This window comes from Pelodiscus sinensis, chromosome 3 (assembly GCF_049634645.1).
Source record: "Pelodiscus sinensis isolate JC-2024 chromosome 3, ASM4963464v1, whole genome shotgun sequence".
Taxonomy (NCBI): Eukaryota; Metazoa; Chordata; order Testudines; family Trionychidae; genus Pelodiscus; species Pelodiscus sinensis.
The window spans coordinates 63,424,086-63,441,692 of NC_134713.1; the positions used below are offsets into that span (position 1 = coordinate 63,424,086).

At 41.3% G+C, this 17,607-nt stretch overlaps 1 protein-coding gene across 5 annotated transcripts in view; it reads right to left on the minus strand.

Annotated features, from left to right (window-relative positions):
* Positions 1–17,607, minus strand: part of RNGTT (RNA guanylyltransferase and 5'-phosphatase) — a 431,251-nt gene that overhangs the window by 3,583 nt on the left and 410,061 nt on the right. For all 5 annotated transcript variants that reach the window (XM_075923868.1, XM_075923870.1, XM_075923869.1 and 2 more), the window contains one exon: positions 1,517–1,640. In XM_075923868.1, the coding sequence (XP_075779983.1) occupies positions 1,517–1,640 (124 nt within the window). The remainder of the gene's footprint in view (positions 1–1,516; positions 1,641–17,607) is intronic.

The following is a 17,607-nucleotide window of genomic DNA, read 5'->3' on the forward strand; positions in this document are numbered from 1 at the left end:
CTTTACTCTCTATTGTTTGTAATACTATTTTAGGAGCTTGAAATTACATTTTCTCCTACTAATTCTGTCTTCCATCTGGCAAACAATTGTCTTGAATAGAGCTGAAATTACCATGGTTTTTTTTATTCATCAAATTCAACTTATGTAGCATGTTGATGTGCCAAAGTATTTTTCTTGGTGCATCAGCACAAGTCAACGTACTACTGGGAATAGTGTTTGTTAGTTAGCTGTGTTGTAGAGCTAAGACAACTATATTTTTATAGGCCTCACTTAAAGGCAGGCTAAATAATAACCCAAATCTGTGAAGAACTCATATACAGTTACTACACAGAGGCCATGATTTCATCTGTCATGTGTAAAGTAACCGGTATGTCTACACTACAGTTAAAAGGCAACTACCTTAATCTTGTGAGGGTTGAGATAGGGGGCTGTTTACCTCCAGTATAAATTTTTGGGCTTGGGTTGGAGGCTGAGCTCTGGGATCCTCCCACCTTGTGAGATTCTAAAGACAGGATCTAGACCAATGGTCTCTAACCTTTTAAAGCATGAGATCAATTTTTTCAATTTAATTGCCATCCGAGATCTACCTCAAACCCAACTATTCTTGCTCCACCTCCTTTCTGCCCCTTATCTGAGGCCCCAACTCCTGCTCACTCTATCCTCACTCATTTTCACCAAGCTGAGACAGAGGGTTGGGATGCAGGCTCTGATCTTGGATTAAGGGATTTGGAGTGAGAGAGGAGGGGCTCTGAGCTGAGTTTGGGGCAGTTGCAGGAGGGGTTTCTTAGTGCAGGCTTTGGGAGGGTGTCTGGTCTGGGCTAGGGCAATGGGTTGGAGTGCAGGAAGGTTTTCATGACTAGGGTAGGAGTTCAGGATGTGGGCTCCACAGGGGAACTGCTTACTTCTGGTGGCTCCTGATTGGTGGTGCAGTGGGGTTAAAGAAGGCTCACCCCTGTCCTGGTCCTAAACCACTCCTGAAATCAATCTCCATCCCAAGTCCTATTGTGCGCCCTCTCTGCTCTGTGGAGATATGATACAGAATGGGCGAGGGGGCACCTTGACATCAGCACCCTTCCTGTCATTCCCTTGCTCTGCCCAGCAAGCATGAGGCTCCTGAGCAGATGGGGACAGCTCCAAGGCAAAGGGTAGAAGATGCTCAACTGTGAGGGGAGGGACAGCTGAAGTGCTGGCACACGATAGCTTCCTGGTAAAACCTGTTAGGATCACCTGTCAAAATCTCCAAGATCTACTGGTTAGTGACCACTGATCTAGATGGAGTTCAAACATTTATACTGCAATTTAACAGCTCCTTAGCCTGAGCCAGATGGCACATAACAAATGGGAGGACTTAATGTTATACTGAAAAGACAAAAACCGCTAAACTAAATATTGAGAATACAGACCATCTTTCCTCATTAAATTAGACATTAAGGCAGAGGAAATTAAGTTCATTTAACCAATTTTACTGAAATGGTAAATATGAAAGGTGTGAGCAAAAGTAAATTATTCTACTCACCTAGGGCAGTGTTGTAAGCATTTGGAAAGCTTTTGTCTATTCTCTGCCTCATGAAGACCCAGCTGTTGTTCTCAAATTTGCACTCTATAATTTTATTGTCATACTGTTTCAGTTCTCTTGTCACCTGTTTAAAAAAAGTGTAAGGTAAATGTATTTTATTAAATCAATTTAAAGGAACTGTTACTTCACCTTGTGTTAGATAATGGAAGGCCTTATAATTCATCAGTTAGAATTCTTCATCCTACACCTGAAATTAAGCTTAACTGAATAGTTTACATCTCCAATGTACATATGTTCAACTACTCGACATTTTAAAAATACTTTTGAAATCTGCTGTCAATATATGGCAATTTTATTATGCTAAAACATCAGCTACTCTAGAAAAAAAACAGTACAAATGTCCCAAATGCAAATAGGTTTCCATGGGGATGAACTGCTTCCTGTATAAGTGCTACTGCTAGCCTAAGTACATGAAATGCACTATCTGTGTTTCCATCAACCTTCTTTGTTAAAGGTCTCAAAAGTAAACAATAGGTTTCAATCTCAGAATTAGCTTATAAAAATCTTTCCACTCTAATTTTTTAGAGTTTATTTTATTTTAAAAACAAAGCAAATTTTAATTTAAAAATACATTTAAGAAAAAATCACACATGTTCTAAATATCTTGAGTCATCTTTTCTCCATTCATTCATAGGCTTGTCAGCAAGGAGCTGATACTGTAAGCTATTTGTCTATCAGACGATGCTGAGTGATTTGGAGATTTTTAGTCCTTGTGTACTATATTTCCTGCTTATTTTGGCTTCTTCATCCTAGTCATCTTAACATAATAAAATGCAACATTCCCAAGTAACCATGGCAACTTGAGAACTTTATTGAATGATTTATCAACTATTTTCCAATATACTTCAGTTGGTTCCAAGAAGTTTCTTTGTATGCAGGATTCTGTATTTAACTGTCAGTTTTGTGTCTAGTTCTGTTATAATTTCCAAATTAAATGCTAGTCAAAGTAATATCACAACTGTGATCCAGGCTTTTATGGGTAATTACTTTTCCTTATACAGTAAAAACTCCGATGGTCTGGCATCTGACGGTCCGGCACCATCAGGAACCCGGAAGTGCTCTGGGCAGCCGGACCATTGGAGCTGCTCTGCCCCCAGCTTCCCCGATTCAGCCGCTGCTAAAACTGACCAGCGCTGAATCCGGGAAGCAGGGGGCAGAACAGCTGGAGTGCTGCCGGGTAGGTCCAGTAGCGCTGCCCCTCGGGGCTGCGGGACCAACCCGGCAGCACCCCAGCTGTCCAGGATTCAGCCGCTGCTGAAATTGACCAGTGGCTGACTCCAGGAAGCCCGAGACAGAGCTGCTCTGCCCCAGCGTCCTGGAATCAGCCGCTGGTCAGTTTCAGCAGCAGCTGACTTGGGTACACCTGGGACAGAGCAGCCAGGGTGCTGCTGGGTTGGTCCCCGCAGCACCGAGGTTTGGCGCTACCAGACCAACCCAGCAGCGCCCCAGCTGCTCTGTCCCAGGCATCCTGATTCAGCCGCTGCTGAAACTGACCAGGGCTGACTCCAGGAAGCCCGGGGCAGAGCAGCTCTGCCTCTGGCTTTCTGGAGTCAGCCGCTGATCAGTTTCTGCAGCGGCTGACTTGGGGACACCTGTGGCAGAGAAGCTGGGGTGCTGCTGGGTTGGTCCAGTAGAGCCGAGAAGCAGTGCTGACGGGTTGGTCTCGCGGCGCCAAGGTTCGGCGCTACTGGACCAACCCGGCAGCACTCCAGCTGCTCTGCTGCAGGCGTCCCCGATTCAGACCCCACCCCAGACCCCTCATAGCCCCCCCTTCTGATAGTCCAGCATATCTGATAATCCGGCACCCCCTGGGTCCTAAAGGTGCCGGATTATCGGAAGTTTACTGTAGCAAAGAGGATTGGTTATTTCATATGCAGAATTTTGCATTTCTACTGTCTATCTATTTACCAGTACTGACCCTAGAATTTACTACTATTAAAGGATATGGTTTTTGAAGAATGCCAGGGAAGTCCTTGGAACAATTAGTAGTGAAAGCTCTCAAATATATTTTGGACTAATTTCTAGATAAAGGAAATCTTAAGTCCCAAATCTGGGTTATCCCACCTACAAAATAGGACACGTCTAACCTTCAAATTGCTAAAAATGCAACTATCAAATTTTATTCAGCATTTATTCTGACTATTACTATTAATTTCAGGAAAATGCACTCTGGGATTTTACTTGTCAAGTAAAAGTGACAGAATGAGACAATTTAGCTAAGCTGCTTAATTTAAGCCATTCAAATCATGATATTTTAGCATAAAAAAGTCAATTCTAGCATTTTATATTATTATTTCTTTTTGAAAAAGAAGCAATCTTTCTGCTGATTACAAGTATTTTAAAAACCATTTGACTAATACAATGAGCTTTGTGACTGTTGGTGGCCACATGGTTTAGGGGAAGACATTTCCTATTCTGTTTCCAAGATTAACTCTTCTCCTAATTTGCCTGTCTTTCCCTTTTTAGCACATTTCCTTGTACAGTATCTTAGTTCATTATACATGTGTTAAAAGCTATATTCCAGCCAGATGTTCAGTAATGCAGACTCACTTAACATTTACATTTCATTAGGTGTGTTCAGGAAAACACAACTTCCTTTTCTAACCCAGTATGGACATTTAAACACAGGAAGAAACTTTTGGCTGTGTAATGATTTAGAAATTCATATTATTTTGACAATAGCAGCCAAAGAAAAATATTTATATGCCCTTTTTTTCCTGCTGAAGCAGAAAAATGCTGTTAGAAATATCACCTGCTAAAGACAGAGAGAGATTCCACTTTAGCCAGTGACTTTCACTAACTAGCAATCTCAGTAAGCCTTTGTCATATAGTTTATCATTCTTCTAGTGTTTAGAGGCTCAGAATAGCAATAAATTATGTGGTTGCTCTATGTGACTGTGGCAATTAAGCAGTATTATTAACTCTCTGTATGCTTGCTTGGCCACTCATTAGCAATCTGGGAAACAGATCTTTCCAGAAAATGCAAACACCTGCCAATGCACTGAGCTAAATGCTTTTAGAAAACTGCTGATCGTAGCCTTCACAAGTTACAGCAATTGTCTTACTGAATAAGGAACATAGCAGTTACCATCCTCTGCATTATTAAATGACCTTGGTCTTGTAAAAGCACCTGTCTTAATGTATAGGCACATTTTTTTTTAGAATCTGTTGAACATTTTATCAAGAGTACAAAAAGTACTCTGAGCACAATATATACTTTCAGCATTGTTAATGCTGAAAATACCAGTGTACTACAATCATTCTAGGCTTCTCAATATGTATGTGTTAGGAGAGGATTGAAAAAGTCACAGAACAATTCCTTAGTGATCACTGTAAACAAGCTTTGTTGCAAACATGTCACAGTTCAGGGCAACTGCACCTGTTTCCCCAGTCATCCAGCTCTCAGCTTTCAGCTCCCAAGCTGTTGCCTCTGGGGTGGAGACCCTCCTCTCACTTTCTTTTGACCAGAAAAGACAGTCTGCCTAAACAGGCCTTCTTGTTTTCTCTTTAGAGGCTGATAACAGAGTGATTTGTGTAGCTATAAGGTACCTCAAAATTCTCTTTAATCTACAGGCAGTCCCCGGGTTACGCACAAGATAGGGACTGTAGGTTTGTTCTTAAGTTGAATCTGTATGTAAGTCGGAACTGGCGTCCAGATTCAGCCGCTGCTGAAACTGATCAGTTTCAACAGCGGCTGAATCTGGAGGCCAGTTCTGACTTACATACAAATTCAACTTAAGAACCCCAGGCATCCCCAAGTCAGCTGCTGCTGAAACTGATCAGCAGCTGATTCCAGGAAGCTCGAGGTAGGGGCTTCCTGTAGTCAGCCACTGGTCAGTTTCAGCAGCGGCTGACTTGGGGACACCTGAAGCAGAGCAGCTGGGGTGCTGCTGGGTTGGGTCCAGTGGCGCCCAGAGCGGCGCTACGGGACCAACCGGCAGTGCCCCAGCTGCTGTACCACAGGCGTCCGGAGCAAAGCCGCGGAGCACGGGGGCAGCGGGACAGCCCAGATGCACCGTGGCTATCCTGCTGCCCTCGGGCTCCGTGGCTTTGCTCTGCTTTGCTCCCCGTCCCCCTGGTCTGTAGACCAGGGGGACGGGGAGCAAAGCGGCGGAACACGTGGGCAGCGGACAGCCCAGACACGTCTGGGCTGTCAGCTGGCCGTGTGCTCCGCGACTTTGCTCTGCTCTGCTCCCCGTCCCCCTGGTCTGCAGACCAGGGGGACGGGGAGCAGAGCAGAGCAGAGCAAAGCGGTGGAACACGCGGCCAGCGGACAGCCCAGACGCGTCTGGGCTGTCCGCTGCCCGCGTGTTCCGCCGCTTTGCTTCCTCTCCCTGGTCTGCTGGAGACCAGGGAGAGGGAAGGCCCCGTTCGTAACTGCGGATCCGACATAAGTCGGATCCGCGTAACTCGGGGACTGCTTGTACTTAATTCTTCAGGTGCAAGCATTACAGAGAAATATTAAATATTAAAATGATGAAACTACCTTCTTGCGTGCTAAGGAGCTTACCAGAATTCATGCTAACATGGATTCTGGCAGGTCCAGAACTCCCAATTCTACCTTAAGGATGGGGGCCCTTCAGGGATTAGCGGTCCTGTTCATTTGCTGGATCAAGAAGCCAACTTGCCCATTTACATCCAGACTGTGTACTGTATCTCCAAACTTTTTATTTGCCTCTGTCCCTGGGAAATCTAGTCTGAACTAGAGTATGTGTACATCTCCAGAGAGATGGATTCAAAGCAGATAACATAGGAAGTTCATTAGCCTCCCCCCCTACTAGAGAAGGTTCATTATATGCCAAACAACATTGCATACCCACACTGCAATTTTAATAAAAAATACCCTCAAAGTTTGTTTGGGATATTGTTTGAAGGACAATCACTACATAGAATACTCACAACCATTTCCTGAAATAGTAATGATGACTAAATCTGGTCTGGGAACCACCAAAATACAACTCATCCCTGACCAAAATCTCTTCTTCCTCAACAAGCTCTTTTCTGGCAGTTGTGGGGGCGTGTGAGAGAAATTAAACTTCCCTCCTAGTGGGAACAGTGACATATTGCACATCCTACCCACAGAATGATTTCTCTCTATTTTCCCTTCTTGGCTTTGGGTTCCTCCATCCTTCCCTCACTCCCACCTCTACCATACGGTAGAGGAGATGTGGGCAACTCATCATTCCACTTCTTGAAAGGGAGCTTTGATAGTTGTTTCTTCCAGCTTATGCTGGATGGAATACGGGGGAAGATGTCTCCACTGTGACAAGCCGTGGGACTGAGGGTTGAACAATGTTCTCTGCAATAAAATTCACTGTTTTAGCTGTTGGTGCTCTTACCCCAGTGTTGACAAACATGTGGAACAAGAGCCAATTCTAACAATTCTTCCAAACCAACTACAGCCATGGGGGTCTTCCAGATTATGGGACCAATGCACCCATTCTAGTAAAATGTGCTGGAGAGAAAGAGCAACTTCATACTGACAAAGTCCTTTGGGGGATAATCTGTATGTTTCTCCCTCCACCCCATCCCAATCCTGGACAGACTACATGTTCTCCTTTCCCAGGAACAGAGAACCTCCATTAATTAGTCCAGTAACTATTTCCACAATCACAAACTTTTGTAGTCTACATTCTAATACACAGTGAACTCATCTGGCACAAACAGAGGTTGTGAGTAGATATACATGTGGAGGGCAGGTAATCACATACCAAATCTTGGTCCTGGCATCTAGGTGCCCAATTGAATAACTTTACAGAGAACTCCTAATTTGTTTGAACTGACGCTGCTTGGAAGCCAGTGCTCAGTGGCCTCAAATTTGGGCCATGGTGGTGGTTCCCTTAATCAAATATTCCCTAGAATATTTTTAGGCAGCTAATGGACATTTGGATCCCACAATACCACATGAATCAGGGTCATGGAGTAATCAGATCCCTTTAAAGTTTAACAAATGTAAGGTAATTCTATTATATCATATGGGAAAAAAAGTATAACTTATTCCTTCCATTAGATGAAAAGGTTTCCCACTCCCTGAAACATCTAATGTAGTCCTTTAATTCAGAAGTGGTGTTCTCTTTACAAAAACAATAGCATCTAGCATTAATGTATCACCTTTCTTGGAAAAGGAACCTGCGGTAGGAAAGAAACTGAAATACCAGTTAAACACTATAATTACTTCCATCTACCACTGCAATGCAGCCATTTATGAGGTGTTGCTAAACACAGCAACATTAAAACAATGTAGGACATCTGAAAAATAATGTATCCAACTAAAAATGCAGAAGGGAAAACATTCATGCAACCAGACAGTAATTATTGCTACTGCTTTGAATGCTGCCATAGTATCTGTGATGACCCCAAATGGTCACTTTTTAAAAAAAAAACATCTCATTCAAAAGTGCACCTGCAGCCACACAGTGCTTGTCAACACCATTTCTAGGGCACAGACTCAGTAATGAGTCAGAGATAGTTTCACCTTACTGAATCACCATGTCCTTCCATACAACTGTTACATGTTCTCATCCAAACAGTAATCCAGCCCTGCTTAGTTTGTGAGATGACTGTTTAATTTTACATTTTAAAGCAGTTAAACACATATTTAGATTTTTGGTTAAAAGTTTTCCAATTTTTAGCTCCTTTGTAACATTTTCTCTACATTTTTTACATCACAGCAAGAAACAGATGAGGTCACATACTACATTTGTGCTCAGTGCAATTATAGCAAATCATTGAAGAAACAATAATCCACTTTAAAAGATACAGGCTGCCAAGAAAATATTAAATATTCTATTCAGAAATATGTTTTGTTCATATGATTTTGTGTTTGTACTTTTCCCCTCATTCTTTATTACCAAAAACATCTGCATGTTTATATGTTCACTGGCTTCTGTTGCTTATTCCTTGCCTGAAGGCACCATTTTATTTGTGATATTCTAGTAAAAATGATTGTGATGTTAAAGACAGAAGATTATGATTTCCATAGAGGAATAAGCAGAAGCAGCAACTGAACTCTTAAGAAATAAAGGTTTTTTTGCATGGATTTTCTTAGCAATATAGAACAAGAAAAAAGAATATATAGAAAGATAGTTAATAAATAAAACAATTTTCCAAGAGTCATCTGCTTCTTTGTAGAAAAAAGAACATATACGATGCAAGCATTATTCTTTTGTTATGTAAATTAACAGACATGTTAATATTCATACACAGTCCATTGGCTGGACTACAGAAGAGCTGTCATATTTTGCCATATAGAGCTGGTCTTAGCATTTTTGGGTTTGCCTGTGAAACAATCCCTCACCTCACTGAAAATGTAAGTGATTTTTCTCCACCTGGATCACACTTTTATGGACAAATGAGAAATATAGCTCTTCAGCGCAAATTCAAAATTAACTGAGTAACTCTGTGAAGCAAAGAGGGAAAAACCTTCAGGTTGACCCCAGACTACTGCTTCAGGAGAAATGAAGCCAGTCAGCTAGTGCTGGGGTCAGGACATTCTTGACAACTTTTAACAAAGTTTTCAAGGGACAACTGTCCAAATAATCTGATAGATGTGAGGTTTTGGCAGAGTTCAGGCATCAGTGACAACACTGTGGATGAGGTGGGAAATATGCAGACCAACTTTTGTTTTTACAGTTGGCGACTCCTTCAGTGAGGAGTGCAGAAGTAATATATCTTCAAGTCATGGTTTCTCCACCACTACCAAACTTGATGATGTTGTTCCATTCCATTTTGATGAAATTAATCATTTAGATAGTTGAAAGTATATGAGAAAGTATTATCATGTATGATTTACTGATAAAGATATTTGTATGGACTGTTTTAAGCAACCTAACAAAGGACAAAGAGAGTCAGTGGAAGAGCCAAGATTAGTGGCTGGGAGACCCTTGCTCTATATCCTGTGCTTTGTCTTTATGTATCTTCTGTCCCCTAATGCTATTCAACTAGCTCATCTTGTGACCAGAGGTTGTAAGGCTGCTTCAGCAGAAGTTAGCTCAGCTGTAAGGAGCATTTGAAAGAAACTTGCAATGGGTGTATTGCTCCCTCTAGCCACAAACAGATGGAAAGTCCTCCCCAAAATCAAAGAGACTTGTGGTGATTTTCAAAGGGTATGTCTACACACAATTTTTATTTCAAAAGAAGGATGCAAATACTGCGGTGCATTTGCATACTTCCTCCGCTTTTTTTCCCCCCAGAAGAGGCTCTTCCGGTATTTATCCGCATCTAAATGTGGCTGAATTTCAAAATAAACCCTTATTTCAAAAGACCCCTGTAAACCTCATTGGAGGAGGAATAAGGGGTCTTTCGAAATAGGGGTTTATTTCAAAATTCGGCTGCATGTAGAGGCGGGTAAATACCGGCAGAGCCTCTTCCGAAAAAAAAAAGCAGAGGAAGTATGCAAATGCGCTGCAGTATTTGCATCCTTCCCCCGAAATAAAAATTGTGTGTAGACATACCCAAAGACATCAAAAGCTAGATCTGGGCAACTGCAGAGGATGAGTGGCAGAAAATGAATAATGTGCAATCTCCAGGAAATGTCAGGTATAAATATTCAATCCTAGCAATTGGTGTAAATGTAAATAAGTAGGGAGGACTTGTAGTAGCAGACTTTATGGGTCCAAAAAGTCAGCTCTAATGTCATAGGTTATACACAGTGTTAATTATAATTGTCTTTGTGTTTTCTCTGAAAGTATATAATTTAGATTGTAAATACCATTTTAAAGAATATAGTTTTTTTAAGCGAAATATCAAAAATATACATGAATATAAATAATGCTTTTAAAATACACTCAAGCCTGTTCATACAAGGAGCTTTTACTGCACCTAAAAAGCTTAATAAAAATTTCAGTTAATTAAAAAATGAATTGGTTAAATAAAATATTGCATATTTTCTGTTAAACAAAATTTTGTGACATAATGAAACCGTATTAAAAATACATGTTAAAAGCACCATTTTCTAAAAAATAAATATGTGCTGAATTGGTTACCACAGATGTTATTTTACTTTACTCTGGTTATGAGAACGTACAGTGTATAGTTTTAAGTGGCGTATTGCACAATAAACAGCTGTCAGATTGGGTAAAAGCAAGTGAGTCAAAATGTTTATTCAATAGTGAAGCTGTTTACTGAGACTGACTACACATTAACTCTTGTTTATGGGAAATAAAATGAATGATCTGACTCCTTTAAAGGAACACTAACAAGTTAAAATACTATTTTAGATAGGTTATGAAAACCTTTTAAAAAACATATACAGCATAGCTGATGCTGATAAATGAAAAATCCTGAGTCACTCCCCTCAAAATCATGAGATTTAAAAAATATATATAAATTCAGAGTTATTTCCTTTGATTCTCTGTTTCTAAGTCATAAGATAAACACATGCTCTTCTTCACAACCATGAGAGCTCAAAATAAACCTACTTTTAAAAATGAAAGTAGAGATTTTCATCTAATCACATTTCTCTAGGTGCTTGGAGCGTCAAGAAAAAACACTGAATATTATGAGGCAAGAACTTCAGAGACACTAAATATTCACTATTGTCCATTTATTTCCATCTTCAAATATTGATTTAGTTTTCTGATCTAGGATGGGCTAGACACCAAATATCTTTCAAACTACCAGGAAATAACTGGAATAAAATCCTTTCCCTTTCTTTTGGTTAGTGACATAAGCTTGGTAGTTTTTTGTTGTTTTTGTTTTGCTATGAGGAAGTACAATCTTTAGCAATCTTTCCACAAACCAGATCTTACAGTACTTTCTGAACAATGCTCAGAACCTATGTGTCTAAAGCAAAAAGGACCCAGTATTGTAAAACACCAAAGAGATCCCAGTAAACCATGTAATGACAAATCCAGCTAAACAATCTGGAAACTTTCCAAATTCCTTCTATTTCTCATGCTTGCTGAAAAAGTGATTAAGGTCACTTGGTTTCCCATGTTGCTGAGATTGAACACACTATATGGAAGGTGGTACTAGCCGCCTTTGAAGCTAGTCACTCATGCCAAAACCAGGAGGGATCCATCAGATGAGTCATAGGTCCCAAATACACAATGTGTAGCCTTTGTCTGTATTTTTCTCAGCAAATAACAGCACCTTAAAAAGTTCTCTGTAGTGCAAAGAACAAGTTTTCAGGGAGCTCTAGTGGAAATCAAACCTGCAGCCAATTAGACCTACAGGCATCTATGCCTGCCACAGTCTCACCAACATCAGAGATTACCAGAACCTGATGTCGGGCAAGGTCAATGTCCTTACAATGTAGCTTCTTAAACTCCTAGTGTCTCTCTTGATAAAGTCAATCAATCAGGGTAAAGGTTTTCTTTCAGATCTGCATCTTAACTTTGGACATGAAAGCCTAGTAGTTCATAAGGTAAAGGTTTGAGAATATAGACGGACACACTTTTTAATCTGAATATTCGAAAGACCATGGTCCAGGGATTTAGAGCACAGAACTCCAATTGTGGCTGGTCTTCCCTCTACTCATGGCCATTTCTGCCATCAAACTCTCACAGAACAGTAGCAATCTTTAGCCAGAGGCATCTTTGAGGGCATATTTTTTTCTCGAACACTTTTGAGACTGGGAAGTAGTTACATCACGGAGTCTGCCACATCTTCACCAACTGGTTTAAATAGGATGTAACAAAAAGGTAATTCTAACTAACTGGAGTTCTTTGCCCAGGCAGCTCTCAAATATGGTCCTTGTAGATTCCTGGACTAGTTTCACCTCAAAATCAGGTGTCCTGTATGATTTCTATAAAAATTAAGACAATGTAGGATCCTCCACTGTGGAGCCACTACCTTGATGTTCCTCCATAGTGGTATTTTAAAAGTTCTCTTTTTATTCAGAGTTCAAAGAACAGCTCATGTCACCCTGATCTTCAGCCTGTCCTGCCGCAAAAGGACAGAAATGACTTGAACTTTAGGAGGACAGAATTTATACCTGGCATGAGATTGCGTGTGAAAGCTATTTTTCACTCTTATGAAGATCACCCAAACCAAGCAGGTCAAAGGAATCAGATAAAAAGCAGTCCACTGCCCCTCCAGGCTGACGATTGAGTGAGAGGCCAAAAAATTATTCTTGTAAAAAAATTAGGATTTAGAAATACAAGGTAATAAAAAGATCCAAAAATGAAAATAAGTTAATAAAATATTCTAGACTGTAAGGCAATTTCCACTCAGAGTACTATTAATTATGACTTCCAAAGCAGAAAAAGCATCACTGATAGACAGAGTTACTAATTAACAGCAAATTGCACTGAACTAGATTTCAAACATGATACAGAAAAATTTAAAATTATACAGTTTTATGTGCAGACAACTATGACAAATAGATCAAAAATCAATTCTACAATTGCCCACAAACACTGAAAAGTCAGGGAAAAGGTAGCAAGATGGGATGTTGCAGAGTTTGGCTGCTGATTAGCCGGTCCCTGAGCTGGAATCTGGAATAGTAGGGGGGCCTGGGTTTCCGTACCAGCCACTGAGCAAGTGGCACAGAGTGGGCGAGTGGAACAGAGGCACTTGTGCAATGAGAGGTGGGTACCTCAAAAGGGGGAAAACATATAGTTATCTAGCTGACGGGCCAAGCCATGAAGAGGGAGCAACTGAGACATGAAGAAAGACAGCACGCTGAAGTGCAGAGAGAGACGGACAGACAGACTGCAGGATGCATAAACAAGAGACAGGAAAGTATATCAGATCTGGTGGAGGTAATCCCAAAGCAGCCAGAAGGCAACACCTTCCAGGTGAGTGTACCCCATGACACGTCATCAGGTTTTAACAACTGAAAAAGAACAAAAAGCACTGTCAATAGGTGTTACCAATACCACAAGAAATTTGACTTTTACAAAGACATTAAACACCTACCACTGCAAGGAGGAAACGCAGGGTAGTGGTGTTTGGAGACTCTCTTCTGAGGAGGACAAAGGCACCCATCTGTTGCCCTGACAGGACATCCCAGGAAGTATGTTGCCTGCCAGGGGCCCGTATCTGAACTGTTATGGAGGGATTGTCAAGGATTTTCCAATCTTCTGACTACTACTCCATGCTGTTCATCCATGTGGGCACTAATGATACTGCAAGGTGTGACCTGAGCAGATCAAGAGTGACTACAGGGCTCTGGGAGTACAGGTGAAGGGAATTTGGAGGCAGATGGTGTTCTTTTCAGTCCATGTGGTCAAAGGTAGAGACAGGTGCATCCTGGAGGTGAAGGCTTGACTGTGAAGATGGTGTCACCATCTTTGCTTTGACTTCTTTGATCATGGGGTGCTGTTACAGGAAGAAGGGCTGCTAAGCAGAGACGGGGGTCACCTATCTAGGGAGGGGAAGAGAGCATTGGCTGCAGACTGGCTAACCTAGTGAGGAGGCCGAGGACTTAAGATAGGTTCAATGAGAGCAGGTGACCAAAGCCAACAGTTAAGTGCAAAACATGGAGACCTGGGAGATGTGTTAGAAATAGGAGTGTGGGCTATAATAACAGAGATAAAGGAGACATGAGGCAGAACTGGGGAGCAAAATCAAATCAGTATCTTATTTGTTTATAAATGCAAGAAGTATGCATTGCAGTTAATCCACTTCCATGAGAAGTGGTAGTTATGTTGACTGGAGAAGCCTTCCTGTGAACATAGTACTGTCTACATTGGGGGTTAGGTCAGTATAGTTGAATTGCTCATGGGAATAGGTTTTTCACACTTTTAAGTGATGCAGTTATACCCATCTAAGTCAATAGTGTATACCTGACCTAAAAGAAGAGCAGGCTGGATGTCAACTTGGTGGCTGATGAGTGAACAGAATTTCATTCTATGAGTAATAGAAGAGAGCAATGAATTGCAAAAACTGCTCATCATAAACTTAACTGATTTAAGAAGGTACTTGACAGCCTTCATTGCAATTCACTCTGCAGCAACTTGAAACATTATGTATGCCAGAAAAAATAATTAATATAATCACAAGCCTTTATATCACCATACAACTTGCACAGTTAAGGTAAATGCAGACTTGAGCAAACTATTTTAAGCTAGACACTGATGTCAAACAAGGATACATCCTTTTGCCATTTACCTGCCATTATAGGGAAATGTGCCAATAGGTTGGACCTCCCTGGTCTGGCACCCTTGGGACCTGACCAAACCTGGATGAGGGATTTTGCCAGTCCAGGGGAGATGATATCTGGCCCATCCCAGATCCAGACCAGCCACCAGCCTTCTTGCTAGCTCCCCTCTCCCAGCCCTGCTGCTCTGCTGGTCCCTCATTCCTTCCCTGCTAAGCCCTCCCAGCATGCTGGGCTCCCATCCCACCAGGCAGCCCATCTGCGGTGAGCCCAGCCACCAACCCTTCACTGGGACTCTATCGGAACATCCATGGTCCTTCCAGACCATGGATGCTGTCAAACCATAGTGTCTCGGTTTACAGAGGTTCAACCTGTACAGACAACAGCTAAATCAACATGCAAGCAAAACTGAAAGACTGTCCAGCATCACAAGCATATTTTTGCAAAAATAAAGTAACACTAACATGCTATCTCCCTTGTTTTAGTACTTCCTCCTGTCCCATCCTCTTCCTTTTCTGTGTGTCATAGGCAGGGCAGATAGCACTGCTTTTTATTAAGAGTGCCTGACACTTCCCCTTTTATCACTCAGGGTATGTCTACACTACCCTCCTAGTTTGAACTAGGAGGGTAATGTATGCATACCGCACTTGCTAATGAAGCCCGGGATTTGAATTTCCCGAGCTTCATTAGCATAAGCAGGGAGCCGCCATTTTTAAATCCCCGCTGCTTCGAACCCCGTGCAGCGCGGCTACACGGGGCTCGAACTAGGTAGTTCGGACTAGGGTGCCTATTCCGAACTACCGGTACACCTCGTTTCATCAGGATGGCCCTGCTATGAAAGTGAGGCCAGCAAGTTAAGTCATCTTAATGGTATTGGTCAGAGATGGAAATATCCACACCCCCGAGCAGCGTTGTTAAGACAACCTATTCCCCCACTGTAGACATTGCTATGTTGATAGAACTCTTTCATTACTGTAGATGTCACTTCTTGGGGGGGCCGATTACCCATGTTGGTGGGAGAGCCCCACATAGTATAAATAGTGTCTATACTGATGTACTGTGGTGGTGCATCTGTGCCATGGTATCATTTTAAGTGTTGACATACCCTCAAACAGGTATGCATAGTAAAAGACACTGTGGTGTGTAGGACACCAGCCTCTTCTGTTGTAGATGAAAGGTGTGTAGTGAATGAAACAGGGGACTGAAGAAAGTGAAAAGATGCTCATAGTCTCAATGTTGAGGCAGTTGAATGCTGCTCAGGGAACTCAATTCTATTTCCACCAATGCAACAAAGTTCCATGTAATGCTAGCCAAGCCACTTAAGCCAAACTTTTCACAGCTATTCACTAATCATGTGTTCCTGACTTGAGACCTTGGGGGTCTGACATGCACAAATGCTGAGCACTTGCAGCTGCAGCTTCAGGCAAGGGGCATTGTGCTTTTAACATAAAAAGTGCTATGTAGTTCTAAGTACTCTGAAAAATTTGGTCTTGGGCACTTAGATTGGGCACCCTGCAGAAGTGTAAATTTCAGACCTTAACTTCTCAGTGCCTAAGATCCCCTTCCATAAAATTAAGATATCATCACCCACTCTATCCCCACCACAATGGCGGTTGTGGAAATAAAGTAATTAATGTTTGTGAAGCACTGGATATTATAGTGATTAGTACTACAGAAAAACTCATGAAGAAAATGAATAATTCTATCTTAAGAGTAGGGTCTAAACAGTGGTCAATAAATAAAGCATGGGGTCATACACCAAATAAGGAGAAAATATTTAGCAGCCACTCATCAGGGGAGCACCATTCATTCTGTATCCTGAATAAAGCATGAGCCCCATAGAAAAATAGTGTATAATCGTGTAATTAAACTGTATTATAATGTATGTGGACAAAGGGGACAAACAGAGGTGACCTTTCCTATGTTTTGTGTAAATAATTTATCAACCTTAATAATGTTCTTTTAAAATTTTATTTTTATGTATAATATACGCATATTTTCTGTGTCCTATCCCAGATCATTCTCTTTTCATTTTTCCTGTAAGGTTACTGGTTTTTTTTTTTTCTCATTCTGGTTTTATCCTTCATTGTGTTTCTCTCTACCGGTTGAACCTCTAAAATCTGTGACTCTCTAGTCTGGCAACATCCATGCTCCAGCAGGACCACAAATATTGTTGGCATCCAGCCAAGTAGGGAGCCTTGACCTCCTCTCGGACGGCAAACTCCATTGTTCTCAGGTCCCAAGAGTGCTGGACTAGGAAGGTCCAACCTGTACCACATTTTGCAAATGGCCCACGTGATGATTAAATTATTTGTGGCCTACCTTTGCTGAGATTACACAAAACAGAGCATCTCAATACTAGTGCCTGCAGCAGGATCTAGGTCAGTCTCTTCGTGCAGTCTAAAGAAGAATTGGCTTCCACATGTCAACTAACTTTTTGCTCTACAGAATCAGGCCCCAATTCTGCAGACACTTATTCATGTAAATATTTGCACAAAGTAGTCTCATGGAAACTATTCCCTTGAATATGTGTTTCCAAGACTGGAACCTTAGACTCCATCTGTCCATCACTCAGCTGAATTCTAAAACCTTCCCTGAAATTATAGGACTCCTCTCCACAAAAGTACAAATCAGTTGTCACAGGTGATCAAAGGAAGTTCAAACCAGAATCCAAAGTAATGAATAACAACAAGGGAATCTTTTAAGATGCATCCTTTATTAATATGCAGCTTTCAAATGCTAGCCATTTTGAATTATATTTTTTCTTCTGTTTAGCTCCTAAACAGCTAGTTTTATATGCTTAAAGATTTTTTTCTCTCTCCGTAAATCAAAATTCAACACTGAGAACAATTATGTTAATACTGCTAGAAAATTTGTTTGCTTTGTTAAATTGAGCTTCAAAAGCATTTCAATTGAACACACATTTGCGATTGCGAGTAATGCCTATTCTTATATCCATTCAAAATGTTTACTTTATTATAGCTTA